Source organism: Dermacentor albipictus, chromosome 8 (genome assembly GCF_038994185.2).
Source record: "Dermacentor albipictus isolate Rhodes 1998 colony chromosome 8, USDA_Dalb.pri_finalv2, whole genome shotgun sequence".
NCBI lineage: Eukaryota > Metazoa > Arthropoda > Arachnida > Ixodida > Ixodidae > Dermacentor > Dermacentor albipictus.
The window spans coordinates 93394939-93412334 of record NC_091828.1 but is presented as its reverse complement, the minus strand read 5'-3'; the positions used below and the strand labels follow the sequence as shown (position 1 = coordinate 93412334).

The following is a 17396-nucleotide window of genomic DNA, read 5'->3' as shown; positions in this document are numbered from 1 at the left end:
GAAGTGGACCTTAGTGTTGAAGCAATGAACGACAATCTGAAGGGCATCATTAAGGAGTGCGCAATAAGTTATCGCAGGAGACGAAAGATCTGATCAAGAAACGCCAATGTATGAAAGCCTCTAACCCTACAGCTAGAATAGAACTGGCAGAACTTTCTAAGTTAATCAACAAGCGTAAGACAGCGGACATAAGCAACTACAATTTAGATAAAATTGAACAGGCTCTCAGGAACACAGGAAGCCTAAAAACAGTGAAGAATAAACAAGGAATAGGCAAGAATCAGGTGTGTGTGTTAAGAGACAAAACCGGCAATATCGTTACTAATATGGATGAGATAGTTCAAGTGGCTGAGGAGTTCTATACAAATTTATACAGTACCAGTAACACCCACGAGGATAACGTGAGAGAGAATAGTCTGGAGGAACTTGGAATTCCACAAGCAACGCTGGAAGAGGTAAAGAACGCCTTGGGAGCTATGCAAAGGGGGGAGGCAGTTGGGGAGGATCAGGTAACAGCAGATTTGTTGAAGGATGGTGGGAACACTGTCCTAGAAAGATTGGCCGCACTATATACGTAATGCCTCATGGCCTCGAACGTACTGGAATCTTAGAAGAACGCTAACATAATCCTAATCCATAAGAAAGGGGACGCCAAAGACTTGAAAAATAATAGGCCAATCAGCTTACTGTCCATTGCCTACACATTATTTACTAAGGTAATCGCAAATAGAATCAGGAATACCTTAGGCTTCTGTCAACCAAAGGACCAGGCAGGATTCCGTAAAGGCTACTCAACAATACACATTCTTCACACTCTCAATTAGGTGATGGAGAAATGTGCGGAATATACCCAACCCTTATATACAGCTTTCATTGATTACGAGAAAGCGTTTTATTCAGTCGAAACCTCAGCAGTCAAGGAGGCATTACGGAATCAGGGTGTAGATGAGCCATATGTAAAAATAGCGGAAGATATCTATAGCGGCTCCACAGCCACCGTAGTACTCCACAAAGAAAGCAACCAAATCCCAATAAAGAAAGGCGTCAGACAGGGAGATACGATCTCTCCAATGCTATTCACAGCATTATTACAGGAGGTATTCAGAGACTTGGAGTGGGAAGAATTGGAGATCGAAGTTGATGGAGAATACCTTACCAGCTTGCGATTCGTTGATGATATTGCCTTGCTTAGTAATTCAGGAGACCAATTGCAACTCACTCACTGACCTGGAGAGGCAAAGCAGAAGGGTGGGTCTGAAAATTAATCTGCAGAAACCGAAGTAATCTTTAACAGTCTCGGAAGAAAACAGCAGTTTACGATAGGTAGCGAAGCACTGGAAGTGGTGAGGGAATATATCTACTTAGGGCAGGTAGTGACCACGGATCCGGATCATGAGAGTGAAATAACCAGAATGAAAAGAATAGGCTGGGGTGCGTTTGGCAGGCATTAACAAATCATGAACAGCAGGTTGCCACTATCCCTCAAGAGGAAAGTGTATGACAGCTGTGTGTTACCAGTACTCACGTATGGGGCAGAAACCTGGAGCCTTACGAAAAGGGTTCTGCTGAAATTGAGGAGGACGCAACGAGCTATGGAAAGAAGAATGATGGGTGTAACGTTAAGGGATAAGAAAAGAGCAGATTGTGTGAGGGAACAAACGCGGGTAAATGACATGTTAGTTGAAATGAAGAAAAAGAAATGGGCATGGGGCGGATATGTAATGAGGAGGGAAGATAACCGATAGTCACTAAGGGTTACGGATTGGATTCCAAGGGAAGGGAAGCGTAGCAAGGGGCGGCAGAAAGTTAGTAGGGCGGACGAGATTAAGACGTTTGCAGGGACAACATGGCCACAATAAATACATGACCGGGGTAGTTGGAGAATTATGGAAGAGGCCTTTGCCCTGCAGTGGGTGTAACTGGGCTAATGATGATGAACGATACGTGACTGGCCAAAAAAGCTAGTGGCAGTGGCTATACAGAATTCCTGGGGCAGAAATCGCGCCGCAGTGGGTCACGTGAGCCAAGAGCCAACCAACGCGACCAAACGATGTGATTGAGATTGCTCCAGCTGCAGTTCGCCAATAGAGTATGCGAACGACGGCTGCAGGCCCTACATTGTGCTACACCTGGCACGCGCACTCCGAGCTAAGCCGCAGCGTTGTTATAAAATTAGTAGCAGATATTGTGACATGCAAAGCACTCTGGGCGCGTCAAATCTTTTAATACACAGGAGGGCAAAAATGAGGGAAGGGGAGCTTGGAAGTCAACCACACGAACGTCCGGTTTGCTACCCTACACAGCGGAAGAGGTTTATGGGAAGAAAATAAAGGAAAGGGCGGGAAGAAGGTACTATCGGTGTGAATACAAGCGGATGTCCATACGTTCTCGCCTATAATTGGTCACTGAGGCCAGTCGCTTTCATGAAACGTAGCAGTGCCCGCCTCGCTTTGTGAGCCTGCGACGCGTGGGGCCATGATCCGATAATCTTAGTCTCTGAAAATGGTCTGTTATCTAATTGGTTTAGCCTACTCCGAACAACGTCGCGTTCCTTGTCATAGAGAATACAAAAGCACATGTGCTCTACCGTCTCTTTACCGTTGCACGAGTCACAGATCGGTGTATCGGACATTCTTATAAGGGATGAGTGGGGCGAAAAAACAAGCGTGTGTTGTCAGTATCAGCGAAACTATACCTAAACTCGCATTTCCATTGGCTGCAACACAACGTCATGAGCGCGCTTCTACGGAGCTCCCTTTGGCTCTGGCACCACGTTACGATTGCTCCTTGGCGGAGAAGAGCGGGCTGCAGAGCACTACGGCTGCCGCATTAGCACACCGGATGCTGCGAGAGGGGAGAGGGCGTCGCCGCAACGCCACGTAATCCTCACACTCGCTCTCGGTGCGATCATGCCTCGACCGAGCGCATCGCTCGAAAGGGAACACCTGCTGCGTCAGCGCGTGCAATGTTACATGAGGGGAGCGGGCATCGCCACGACGCCATGAAACCCTAGCTCTGGCTCTCGGCGCGAGCGTGCCCCGACGGTGCCCAACGGTCGAAAGGGAACACCTGCTGCGTCGTTAGGGCTCCCGGTGTTTCGTCAGGGGAGTGGGCAGTTGACATTCCAATAGTGGCCTGTCCCGACCCAGAGATTCTTAGCACCCTCTGCTACGTCACAGGTCTGAGCGCCGCCGTGGTCAGTTGCTTTCCAGCTGCTGGGGACTGAGGGCCGGGGTTTGATTGTAATATTTTAAAAGGAGGTTGTGGCCAAATACTGCACCAGGGTGGCCAGTCCTGCTCTGGTCATGGAGTGAGTTACCGGTTCTCGTCACCAGGATCAGGCCGCACTCCAGGCCTGTTTGCGTAATTTTATCGACACGCGGATTTTTTAAAAAATCTGGTGGAAAATTGCACGGCGCTGGGATTGGAACCACGGTCCACTTGCATGCTCTACCTCTACGCCACCGCTGCATGGCCCAATAAAGGGATGTAGTTTTGCTCATAGGCCCCAGCAACGCTTTCTGCTGGCATGCGTTTCCTTATACCTTGTTGCACAATGCCCAAATGGCTAAATGACTTCCACCTGCGCCATCAGACCATTTTTTCTCTACTGATATACGATATAATCAATGACACTGTCCCTTGTGTTTTATTATTAGGCTTTATCAGTTCTAACCTCGCCCTAAACAGGCGTCACAATGGTGGCGCGGCTGACAATGTTTGCTCGACGAGACGCGCCAGGAGCCAGCAGCAAGAATTTGTTTTAAAGCGTAGCGTTCTTTGCCTACCATCCCATGGTTTCCCATAGGTCAGTCGGCCAGTCGCTGGTCAGGTTGTCGCTGAATCGATTCCAAATTTACTTTTAAAAAATCCACTTGGAACTTCGGCCATCCAGTGCAGCAGCCCGATGCTCCAGCCATTGTCCACACTTGTCTCGTACCAAAGGCCAACTAATTCTTTGAGATGATCGCCGCATCTTGATGATGATTGTGATTTGCACACGGTGGCTCCTACTCACAACGACAAACTTTCCAAGAAGCAGCCGGCACGTTTAGTATAAATGAGAACTTTTAATACAAACACAGACAAGCCTAGTCAGGTTGTGTAGCACGGATATGCGAGAGCCCATGCGTGCGCGGCACATTCATAGCATTTCAAGAACACCTTCACGAAAGCTCTGCTTCACGTTGATTCCAACATGTGGATGTATCCGCATAATTGTTTAAGATGCAATAAAGCCTTGGTTACTTCCTTACTCCTGAAGAGAAGACGAAGAAGTTCCGGCAGAGCACGCTCATTCACATGGGCTACGCCGACTATCGACGTTTTAGCCGAAAACTCGTCAACTGCACCAGACTCGACTATCCCATCGGGTTCCACTCGACAAACGCTCCATTTCAAGACCAAGTTCAAGTCCGTGAGTGAAGTTTTCGTCATTCCACGCCACTTTGAAAATTCGAAGCGGCGGAAGCCCCGTTAGGCCTCGATAGGCTTAGCGCGTGAGCGACCGCCTCACCACCTAATAACCAGATCGCTTCTGCCGAGCGTACGAGATGGCTACGTCAGAGGACATGGACCTCCAAATAACACCCCCGCATCCGGTTAACAACGCGGACGAAAACGGGGACACAAGAGTACTTTCCGAAGCGAGGGCTAGCAAAAGCCAAGAGATCGCCGCCCACAACCAGGCGATGGACGGCTGGCAGTTAGTTCTATCGCGGCGACAGCGAGAGGCTGTCAAGCGCAACGACAGGGAAACGGCTCCCAACAAGAACAACATAAACGGACAGCCATCAGCAGGCGGCGCGAAAGGAGGCGGGCAAATCGGTCGTCGCAACATGCGCCCGTGGAAGGGGAAGCCTCTGCCACCATTACCGAAGAATGACATCAAGATAATACTGAAGCCACACAAAGGACTAATGCTCAAGGAATATCTGAGAACAGAAATACCGCAAGCGATTATTCGGGCTACCGGGACGATAATCACAGGAAACGGACCGAACCAGCGAAAAATCAGTGGAGAAGATTTCATACTGCGAATTCGAGAGGGAACAAACATCATCATCGTCTCCACACCTTCACTGGAAGTGGCGGACGTCATTCGTCGAGTCACGTGCATGGAGCTGCGAGGCAAGCAACACCCCTTCAACGTGTACGTAGCGGATCCAGATGATAGCTACAAAGGGGTGGTGCACGGATTCCCAGCACACACCGAATCAGCAGATCTCCAGCAACACCTGCGCGTGAGGACCCAAGGAGTCACCATCGAAAGGGCCCGAATGCTTGGAAGCTCTAATACCGCTCTCCTCACCTTCTCGGGAGGCACGCGCCCCAAATGCGTGTACTACATGGGAGTAGAGATGCGGTGCACGGAGTACAGGCCAACAATCCAAATGTGCCTGGAGTGCATGCAAGAGGGACACCGCTCGGACGTTTGTCCGAACCCCAAGAACATATGCCGTGGCTGCGGACTCGAAAATCCACCCCCGCAAGGACACGAATGTGAAGTGAAGTGCGCCATGTGCAGGGCGGCGGGGCACGAGACGCGTCGGTGCCCGAACAAACTGATTGCCGCCAAGCGCGTGAAGACGACTCGCCAGTCTCGATCGCGGGAGCGGTCGGGACAGAACACCAAAAAGGCACCGGGGCGCTGGTTCGAGTGCATGGAAGAGGAGGACTTCTACCGGCACCGATCGCGATCCAGATCTCCACACGGAAGCAGAGCGAAGAGCAATGCCCCGTCGAGGGACCCTTCCAGCTCCAGGGCTTCACAGCGGTCAAATTCGCCACTGCCTAAAAAACAGCAGGTGAGCTGGGCGAGGGTTGTTTCTCCCACTGCTCCAAAACAGAATACTGGTGAAAATGATAAACGCATTCAAAAATTGGAAAAGGAAAATGCGCGACTAAGAGAACAGCTCTCAGGAGAAGAACGCAAACGACAATCACTTGAGAAACAAGTGTCAGAGTTAGAGGCGCGCTTCAATAGCACAATACCACAGCCGGAAATGCCGCGTCAATCTGAACAAATAGCCAAAGCGAAAGCGGCGGCAGATATAAACTCCGTCTCCGCGCAGTCTCCGACAACCCAAATCTCAAAAAACGCGCAGATAACGGCAGCGCAGATCCAGACAATGATCGCGGAAAACTTGAAAATATTTATGCATGAAATGATGGCATTAATTACCCAAAGGTTAACGGAATTTCAACAACAGTGCACGAAGGACTTCGAGAAACACAAGGGGTTCGTGGCGGAACAGCTTAGGGCAGTCTCGAAGGCTGTTCCCACCAAAAAACGCGCAATTGCGATAGGAGCGGGTTCGGCAAAAACTAAAATAAGCCACTGCGTAACAGAATCCGACGGCTCGGACACGGAAACGTCACGGGCTTAAAATAAGAGTGGGCAACATGGCTAATCACGCTAAGAAATCGCAACGAATACAAAATTCAGACCAATTAGAGATATGGCAATGGAACTGCCGCTCCTTCTCCAGGAAAGCGGCAGTGTTCCACCAGTTTATCAAAAACTCCGGAATCGCTCCGGACGTGATATGTCTGCAGGAGGTCGGGGCCAAGCCGGCCAAATTGCAGGGATACTACACTCTGAGCGATCCTCAAAATTCGAAGGTCGCCACGCTGGTGAGCAAGTCGATAAACGCTCAATTATTAACACTTCCGCCAACTGAGGGAGAGACTAATTCCATAGTTATCAGTGTGATGCCAAAGAAACGAAGTAAGGCACACACACTAATCACAATCTGTACAGTCCTCCCAAAAGCAAAGGGAACGACCTACCCCACATTCTCTCAGCAACAAAAGATTTAGCGGGCACCAGGGATAAGGCGGTGATAGTGGGTGACTTCAATGCACCCCACATACTATGGGGATACGCGAAAACGTCGCCCGAAGGGTTCCTACTCGAGCGCACCGCAACGGCCTTGGGCTTACGGGCAATCAATCAGATCGGCAAACCGACGCGCACTGGTAACAGCGTCAGTAGAGACACGGCGCCCGACCTTGCCTTTACAATAAACATCAGAGACGCACAATGGGTTTCCTTTGATGAAAATTTGGGAAGCGATCACGACATAATCCGAGTAGCGCTCTCCACGCCCAACATACGGAGAACAATAGGAAAGACTAAATTAACTGACTGGCCTCGTTATAGAAAACTCGAGAGAGCTCTGGAGGAGTCGGATACAGCCCCGACCAACATGCGAGAATGGACCGAATTCCTTCGACGAGCACACGGGGACACCACTAAAGCCATTGAGCGTACAGCGGAGGTGCCGGTGATAGACTCTCACCTGGTCAGCCTATGGGAAAAGAGGCGGAAACTGGCCAAGAGGTGGAAAAGGCAACGTCTAAACAAACACCTGAGACAACGCATCGCTCTCTTGGCAGAGCAAGCCCAAGGCCATGCCAACGAGCTCGCTAAAAACGAGTGGGCGACGTTCTGTGGAACCCTGTCAGGAACTCTGGGAACGAGCAGTACGTGGCGAATACTACGAAGCATGCTAGACCCGATGAGCACGCGTACTGAGAACAACAAGAAGCTCCACATTATAGCAGACAACTTCGAGGGTACAGACCAAGATCTCGTTCATGCGCTTCAGAAAAAGTACATAGGACCCTCACCTGCCACGGCATCGTCGTCCGCGATGAGACAATACGCGGGGGAGGCGAACCCTAAATTAGACAAAGATATAACGTACACGGAAGTGTATGAGGCGGCACAATCCGCAGTTAAAAACTCGGCACCGGGCCCAGACTCGATCACAAATGCAACGATTCGAAACATGGATTCGGTAGCCCTAGCGAAAATCACAAAGATATTTAATAGCGAGTGCTGGGCCAAGGGAGACTTGCCCCAAGAGTGGAAATTGGCTAAAATAATCATGATCCCCAAACTAAAAAAGAATCCCTCGATTGATACACTACGGCCGGTGTCGCTCACGTCCTGCCTAGGTAAGCTCTACGAAAGGGTTATCCATAGCAGATTGCAGCGATACCTGGAAGAGCGGAGCTGGTTCCCGGACTCCATGGTAGGATTTCGCACGGGTTTATCTTGCCAGGACGCGTTCCTCCTACTTAGAGATGAAATTCTAACTAATATACCGTACGGCGACGAGAGACTAGTCCTAGCACTAGACCTTAAAGGAGCATTTGACAACGTCTCTCACGCCGCAATATTGGAAGAACGCGAACTCGCGGGTTGTGGTGAGCGCACATACAATTACTTAAGAGCGTTTCTTTCCAACCGCGAGGCGAGCATCAGTATTGGCCAAATCACTTCGGGTTTATTTAAAATGCCTGACAAAGGAACACCTCAAGGAGCTATATTATCTCCTCTTCTCTTCAACATTGCGATGTGTCGACTCGCGCGCGATCTGGATCGGATACCCGACCTAGGTTACACGCTCTACGCAGACGACATCGCGCTGTGGACGAGCAGAGGTTCACTAGGGGATAAGGAATATACGCTCCAAAGTGCAGTATTAGCGGTGGAGAAATTTTCTAGATGGAGTGGCCTGAAGTGCGCACCCGAAAAATCTGAGGTTATCCGGATACACGCGAAAGGCTACAAATCCAGAGGATCGATTAACATCGTGGTTGAGGGCCAATCAGTCCGAGAGGTACCCACGATGCGAGTCCTGGGTTTGTGGCTTCAGAGCGACGGGAGAGCACTACAGACACTCAAGACCCTCAAATCCACAGCCAACAACATAGCCCAAATGATACGTCGCGTGACGTATCGAAAAGCGGGAATGCGAGAAGACGATACCCTAAGGCTCGTACAGGCCTTAGTGGTTAGTCGAATAACCTATGGCTTACCGTACCAAATCCTGAACAGGGAGGAGGAAAAGCAGGCTGACACAATAATCCGAACCGCTTTCAAAGCTGCTCTGGGCCTGCCTAAATGTACTTCAACGGAGCGCATGTTAGCTTTGGGAGTGCACAATACTTTCGACGAACTGAGGCAAGCCACCCTGATGCGACAGAGGGAGCGCCTCAGCTTCACAAAAACTGGTAGGGCAATATTGGCAAGACTCAATATCCCAGCATACCCCATTTATCTCACAGAGCAGGCCGTACCTCTCCCTCCTTCGATGAGATCCAAAATTACAGTAGCCCCAATTCCAAAGAATATGCATCCAGAGTACAACAAAGAAAGGCGCAAAGCACGTGCACAACACATTCAATCTGCCTACTCTAACAACCACAGGTACAACACGTACTACACGGACGCAGCTCTGTATGCAGACACGACCGGGCAGCGCTACCAAAGGAGGTACGCCCTGGCAGTCGTGAACGCTCTCAGCCAACAGCAAATTACCGCGTCGGCCACGGCGGGATCCCCAGCCTCGGCTGAAATATTAGCAGTGGCGATCGCACTCGCTCACGCGGAGCGTTCGCAAAGGGACTCGGTCGTGGTCACGGACTCCCAGGAGACATGTCGCATGTTTCTCAAGGGGCACGTGACTGCGGCTAGCCTCGCGATAATCCCGAAATCCTTCAACCACCATCATCGCCTACTCTGGTGCCCGGGCCACGCGGGGGTACAGGGGAACGAAAAGGCTAACGCGTTAGCTCGAGGGTTCACTAACCGAGCGACGGCGTCCTCTTCTAACCCCAACCACCCGCACTACCCATCACAAAATTCCGCCAATTTAAATGCCAAAGACATCCTTGCTCATCAGCGTGGAGTCCGAAGAAAATACCCGCCGCCTCACCCACAACTTAACGGGGAAGAGGCCGCCGATTGGCGTAAAATACAGACTGGGGTGTTCCCCCATTTAAAATTGCTAAACGCCATGTATCCCACTCGTTATAGGGCCAACTGTCCTTGGTGCGGTGGCATACCTACCCTAAAGCACATAACCTGGGAGTGCACTAAGCACCCTCATAGGCCAAACACCAGTAGGACAATGGAGCAGTGGGAGGCACAGCTCGCCCGCTCCGATCTGGCAGGACAAAAGTCCTTAATTAGCCAGGTCAGGCAGGCGGCAGAGGCCAGTGGGGCCCTGGACTGAGAGGCTCCGACCACCCCTCCTTCAAATCTTTAGAATCACAATAAAGTTTCTCTCTCTCTCTCTCTCTCTCCTTACTCCTATCCAAAGTTACCGTTCCGGGATTAGGGGTGGGAGAATGTTTTGTCTCTTCCTGTGCCTCCCCCCCCCCCTCCCCCCGGGAGAAAATTTTCTCCGGGCGCCCATAGCTGTGGCACTAAAGCGGCGAGCGCGGTGAACGAGAAAAGAGAGCTACAGAAATAGCGAATTGCTCTAAACAAGTAATGGTAACGTTTTAAAATTGCCACTATAAACCTATCATAGGCACTGTGAAACATAAAATTTACTTTTAAGGCAGGCAGAACAATTATTACTAAACATATAAATGCTCCAAATATACAAGACACTTCTTTGTGAGATCGTTAGCAACGTGTGAGTTTACAACTGGCCAAACGTTTTCGCTTTTTGTGTTTTTTTTTCCAGCTTGCTGCATGCCAAAAGGACATGTGGAACGAGCTTAACACGTAGTTACGACCAATTATTGAGAAGGTTTCCGATTCACAGCCATAATGCCGGAGACACTGGACGCTTAGAAGGTCTATCGTCTTGAAACTTACATTGCTCGCAGCTTTTCCTGAGTGTCTGCGTCGTCGCGGTTGTCTCCGAGGTGGCGCTTCCATCCCTCAAACTCCGTGGACTCAACAATGGCGACGGCATCCTTGCGAGACTGCGAGTCCATCCATGGCAGGGAGCTGCACAAAGCCAGGGCATTCACGAATGCCGAGGGTAGTCATAAAGAATTACCGGTCGACAATAAGGAGTGTAATTAATGGAGCATCATTTCTTTGAATATAACTAGAAAGAAAAAAAGAATCGCACCTCCTCGAAGTCAACTGAGGCTACCTGTGAAAGTGGTTTTTTGGGTGTGAACTTGATTATCCGTATTATTCAAGTGTAGCGAGTGGGAAATCTATGGAAATAAGAATTGTCGTATTTTATTTTTTGCCTACAACAGCATCCGCCCGCTATTGATAGTAGGAAAGGTGGCTGCCCTATTCGTATAAAACTATCGAGCGCAAATAATACTCCGTGTAATTAACACCAACACTGAGCTTGTGAAAACTCCTGTGGTTACTCAACACAAATTACGACTTCCGAAGACGGAAGATAAACGGGGCAGGAAACTAATTCGAGCTTAATTGCACGAAAAGCATTTAGAAAAGGTAAAAATTATACACTTTTAAAGTAGTGCGGATGTACTTAACATTCAAGGGAGGAAGAACACAAACAAGGACAGCGCAGCTCATGAGCCTTATTCGTGTGTGTAGCTGGGTTCTGACACGAGCAAGTAAAGTAAATAAGAGTAATGCATTTCTTGTTGTAGACGTCACTTCTATTGCTCGTGTAAGAGGAGATCGCTGGAGAACTCACATGAATTAGGACGAGCGACAAGACCAAAAGGTGTGATACGTACGTAGTGAAAATTTAGGAGACGACGAATGGCTTGTGGCGAACATTTGACTAAAATTTGCTTACTTTTTTCGCTATGAGCAGCGCAACACCTTGCACTCGGCTTATTACTGGGCAATGCAGACTTGTCCTGGCATCTTCAATTCATATTGAAACTGAATACGATCGAAAACGTCAGTCGGTGTCCAAATAGCTAACGAGAAGTCGTAGGAAGCGCAGACATTGTAGCATTTATGGTCTAGAAAGTCACGCCCGAACGTTTACACAACAGCGAATAATAACTCCACAACGCTATGCTATCGAACCCTCAAAATGTACCGCAAATCTAAACGAGGAATTCCAGTTGTTTGCATTGATGTTGCATTAGCGCGTACCTCAAAAGTCTTATCGTGGTGGCGCGAATGTTACTCAGAAGGCGCCCGACCTGCCGCATGCCTGCAGTGCCAAGCGATGCATGCGCCCTCTCCAGGAAGAGCTGCCGCCGGAAGCGGCTCTCGGCGAGGGCATAGCAGTCACTGGGTCGGTTGGCCAACGCCATGGCTGCGCTACCGTAGGAAGCAACACCGCCATCCAGCGAGGCAATCACCGAGAACTGTTGCACGAACCACCAGCCCAGTGTGTACAGTAGGTCCTGGTTGCTGCGAGGATACCTTCATGTTTTATTAATGCGATAGCAATTATATGAACACACCGTGTGCACGTCCGCCGTCGCCGTGACGTTTCATATGCAGCATGTGCGAGTGAAAGCGTGCGAGGGCGAGTGGCAATCGTGACTCAATGTCGCGCGCGCACTGCGGAGGAAAGCGGGGAGGAAGCGCGCCATCTTCCATCGTGCGCAAGGTTCCAGGTGAAGGGTATCGAGCGGGGGCGGGGAGGCGTGTTCTACTCCCAGCATGTAAACTGCGTATCAAATGTGTACAGTAGCATCAGAGGGTCCTAAATGATTTACTTCTTTTAACCAACTCAATTTCGCTGTCCAGGATATGGATATTCCATGACATCAGAATACAGACGCTCTTTCGGTTTTTGCAGTTGGAGCAACTGCCCCACGGAAGCACTTCCAGAAGCGAATGCACAAATTTTCTTTACTTTGCTCTCTTTATCTTCAATTAAATATTTTTGGGGGGAACAGACTTATTGCGAGGTGTAGTGGCGGTGAAGAACTATTCAGATCTAAAGTTACGAAACTGGTATCTGCCTCACAGGCAATACGCAACGTCTACCTTTATTCAGACACTCAGCAAGTTTCGTCGTGCATCGTGGGGTCACGATAACGCCGATGACGCAATGCCCGGCACTTCCAGACAAGCTTGAGCATGAAGGAAAATTACCACATATGCAGAACTAAAGCTCGACATATGCTGTCATCTTCCACTTGCTGATACTTGTCGTCCGAGAAGTGTGAGGTAGAACCTTTACAACTTCAAAAATTATTTATCAGGCCTCCAGGAAGGCTACATTGCTTAACCCTTTTCACGTAAAGGAAACTGAGTACTTCTTCACCTTTATTTCCGGCAGCGCAGAGCACATTCGTAGAAGAAACAATAATATGTTCGTAGCCTAATCCGTACAATAATTTTCTAGTCAATGAGTCTTGAAGTATGTATCATATCACTCAAAACTCAGCAGCGTATCAAAAATTAGTCTGTTTCACCGAACACATTGAACAATTTTGAAGACTATCCGGTGACAAACAGCGCAGTTCTAGTCCATGAGCTTGTTTACTCGAGAATGTGAATATTAAGCAAAATATTGAATATATACTCGGCTAAATAAATATAGTAATGAAGTTTTTTACGAATTACTTTATGACACGTACTGCAATTTAACAATTCTAGGAGGGGAGTTCGCCAGGCGAATCTATTTGAAACGAATTCTCAGAATGACACGAGTTCCAAGATATTCATTCCCGAACTTCGCGGAGAAATGCAATGGTGTTTCAGTTACTTTTGTGCTTCAATGCATAAAATGACATTTTGTCAAAAAAGTAAGCGGAATGATAGCGCATTGGTACCTGAAGTACCACGGCACCTACCTCGCAATAGGTGTCAGTTACACAATTGCTTTCAAGTGGATATGCATTGCAGTCTCACCCGATAGAATTTTTTAGACTGGCATATATGCCTAGAAATTGTTATTTTAAAACCTTAATTAGGCATTTTTCTTAGTTAGTCCATTTGACATGGAATTTTTTGTGAAAGTAATGCCTGCCGTTTAGAGAAGACCAGCTCATGGCCTGGACTTGTGCGAACTGCAACAGAGAATTTATAAAAAAAATTTCAAGCGTCCGCTGAAACACCTTGTATATGAAACGATAGCCATTAGAGCGTTAACACGTGCTTAAAAAGCTGGCCTCAGCGGCCTACTGCTAAAGCACGTATATCGCTCGGCCCTTACAAACCTGAAGTGTTTGAAGATTTCGTTTATCGTTTGACTCAGGCCAATGTCATCGATCAGGATGTAGTCTTCAGCCACGAACTTGTGAGGCCGCAGGAGGTGGTTCAGGAATCGCAGCCAGGTGTGGCTCGAGATGTTGGGCGTAAATGAATCTGCCGCGCTCATTTGCACCCGCAACTCCGTCAGGGTACCCCGTTCGATCCTGTGACTGCGCCATATAAAAAGTATTATTATTGAAGGTAAATTAAATAAAAGGCTTTTTATTGCCATAGCAACTATATGGACACTCCAGGTGCATTTCCGCTGTCGTCGCCGCCGTCGACGTGAGGTTCTGTATAAAGTCGCAGGGCGATAATATCGTCAAAGGGTGCCACATGCTGTATGTACGGGCTGTATGCTGTATGCTGTATGTACGGGTGAAATCTTGCGAGGGTGAGCACACGACCGCGGCTCCATGCCACCCACGTAAGGGAGGGAAGCGGGGAGGAAGCGCGCCGTCTGTAACCGCGTGCAGGGCTCGGGCGGAGGGGAAGGGGGAAGGTTGGGGGGTGCGTGTTCTATAACTGGCCGCTTATCGTGAAAGCTATTTGTGACGGGGTCAGAGTCCGCCGCGCGCTGTGTTTCTGCCGCTTAATTCTCGTTGATGCGAGAGGCCGCACAAAAGTCCATTCACACGCTACTGCTACCGCGCTTCCTCGCCCCAGTGGTATGACAGCGAATTTCCGCGGTTATCGAGTGAGACGTGCTCTTGTTTGCCTTTGCGCGCGTGGCACCTGGCTTGTTAATTTAGTTATTATGCGCATGATTGCAAGTTTATACGGCAAATAAAACTACTGTCCTCACATCGTATAACTAGCTATCCGCTAATTTGCTATCGCAATCGATGCTTCGCCTTTCGGGCGAAAGTGCGACTTCTTTATTGGGATGGCGATTCCATGGGAAATCCAGGCGAATTGAAGTCGTCGGCGTGGCCGAGACGTTTCGTATGAAACAAGATGGCTGCCCGGGCGCCATGCACTGTGGGCGCGCAGAGTAACGTGTGAGGATGAGCCGATAAGGGCGTTGGCTTGATGCGCGCCGTTCCCCTGCACGCCCGATGTTGTATGTCACGTGATCAAGTGCACGCAGGTGGCGTGACGGGGACGTCACAGTGCCGTAATTGGTTGACACGCGCGCGAGGGGCGGTGGGCGTTTGCAGGTGAGTGCGCGTCTTCGCGGTTTTTTGCCTTTAGTACATATTTGGTTATGCAAGGCTTTTGGCGCTGCTGAGCGTATTCGCGGCCCACTTGTCAGGCTTTGGAGGTAATTTGGCCAAGGTGCAAAGGTTGACCCGCCGATATGGCTCGGCGCTTCACATGCGTTGTCTTCCCACCTTCCTAGCGTTTGGAGGCCACGTACTGCTAAGTTTCTAAGAAAAATTGAAGCTATTCACTTTGCTTCTTTTGCTTCCTTTCGTCGTCTGTTTCACGCTGTCCACGTCAACATACAAAATAACGCCAACGTTATGTACAGTTTTGTGCAACATCGAGTGCATCAAATGCCTCAGGTCCACGACAGAACTTGCGTACATCTTTGATACGTATGTATACATTTGTATTTAATTGGACGTTGTTTAGTTCTTCAACAAACCGATCAATGTAAGTAATGTAGAAGTTCTGCGTGGAAGGCAGCTATACTAGTTAAGAGCGGCCATCTCGTGGACTCTATTTGCTGCATCCCTGTGACGTACTTTAAAAAATGCCATCAGGGCGACATGGCAAGAAAGAGGGGGTGATCACAAATTAAATGTAATAATAAACAACAAGTACAGTGGCATATATTTACAGAATAAAGACATTGTATATACTTCTGTAAATACAGTTGTAACTAATCTTTCATGAAAAAAGTAGCAGCTTCGCTTGACAGGCTTAGCATTGATAGCGACAACGCAATATTTAATCACGCAAAGTAAGGCACATTGTTTTATCGGGCACTGGAATAGCAGTGAAGAATCGCTTGCTAATTAAATTATTAAGCGTGCTGTCATACGCGCACAGGCTAGTATGAACAAATCTCGCTCAACGGCAGCGAACACTTTCTGCAGCATTTCGTCGGCCGGATTAACACTAAGAGCGCAAGCCAGAGTGCAGGGCAATGATTCGTGATGCATTAAGAACTCGCTCGGCAAACCAGTCCTGTGTTGCACGTATTCAACTTTGTCGCTTGTAACATCTAATGCCTTATACTACTTACAAACTCGTTCCTTGCCCCTTGTCTTGTACTTCTAATTCTCGTGCCTCGATTGCTTTGCACTCGTGACCTGCACTTCCCTGCCTCTTCCTAAGTAACGCCTGTGAGCGCCTATAGGGTAAATGCGAGTAAATGTACTAGCTCGGCGGTGTGGCGTACTCGACACCCGGCGGCTCGATGATGCGGTGCATTTCCTTCTCGTGCTGCAGCATCGTGTCGGCGTGAGAGCGGTCCTCCTTGCTGGCGCCGTACAGGTCGTAGAACAGGTCGGCGTACTCCTTCAGGCGACCCAGGTCGTCTGACACCTGCTGCTGGCGGCGCCACTTGTTCATCTGCACGCGGTTGATGTACATGCTGTACCTGCAACGCCGGGTGGCGCCAAAGAGCGTGAGAGAGCGATACTTAAGAGTGAGCGTAAGCGTGAAGAACGCGAGAATGAACGGAAGCATGAGCTTCAAGAACTTACTCTTAGGTGTGAGCGTCACGAACGTGAGAAGGAACGTGAATGTGAGTATCAGGAACGTAAGCTTGAGCGTGAGCAAAAGTATGAGAGAGAGAAGGCAGCACTGATCAAAGCGATACAGTATTGTGATCAGTTATTGGCAGAGACAACGGCTGTCTGAGAATTCTGCAGGTAGTACAGAGCGAAAGAATGAGGAAGCATCTAGCAGATTTTCGCCAAAAGCCGACGAAAAGAGTAGTGCATGTGAGATTGGCTGCAGATTCATAAGTGCAGGGAAAAGGCTAGCTGCTAACGATGCCTTAGTGGCAACAGAGGCCGTTAAAGGCCGCAAGGAGAGCGACGAGGTGCTGTGCCAACAGATGACTGTGGAGACAGCTAGGCCAGCTCCGAACAAATTGGCACAGTTACCGCGTGTGTGCGTCGCTGGTAATGTTAGCGAGGTTGCTAGCGAAGAAAAGGGTACTGCTGACCCGAGGGACGCGAGCATCCATGTAGAGCCAGATGTGCGTGCAGACGTGAAGTGCGAGCTGAGCGGTGCAGTTGAGGGTAATTCTCACGATTGCGAGCTGCGTAGCTCAAGAGAATACTACTGCATTGTTCAGGGATCGGTGCGGCTCTCTGCCAGTCTAGATAGCCTAGATAGGGATGATTCAGTTAATCATTCGGACTGTGCGCGTGAGACAGCGATCGATACCGACGGGCTGTGTGCCGATGCACAGCATGAGCTGGGCAATGTAGTAGAGGGCAGTTCGCAAGAGTGCGAGTTGTCTAACTCGAGTAAAGCCTGCTGCATTGTGCCAGAGTCGGTTGGGCTGTCCGCCAGTCGAGGA

The 17396-nt window shown here is 49.3% G+C and overlaps 1 protein-coding gene across 2 annotated transcripts in view; it reads right to left on the bottom strand.

Moving 5' to 3' along the window:
- The window catches only part of LOC139048853 (membrane metallo-endopeptidase-like 1), a 42778-nt gene that overhangs the window by 6570 nt on the left and 18812 nt on the right, over positions 1–17396 (bottom strand). Inside the window, exons 4-7 of one of the 2 annotated variants that reach the window (XM_070523726.1) lie at positions 16242–16463; positions 13879–14082; positions 11852–12115; positions 10625–10759 (exon numbers count right to left, since the gene is read on the bottom strand). In XM_070523726.1, the coding sequence (XP_070379827.1) occupies positions 10625–10759; positions 11852–12115; positions 13879–14082; positions 16242–16463 (825 nt within the window). The remainder of the gene's footprint in view (positions 1–10624; positions 10760–11851; positions 12116–13878; positions 14083–16241; positions 16464–17396) is intronic. The other variant, XM_070523727.1, reaches the window with a different exon arrangement.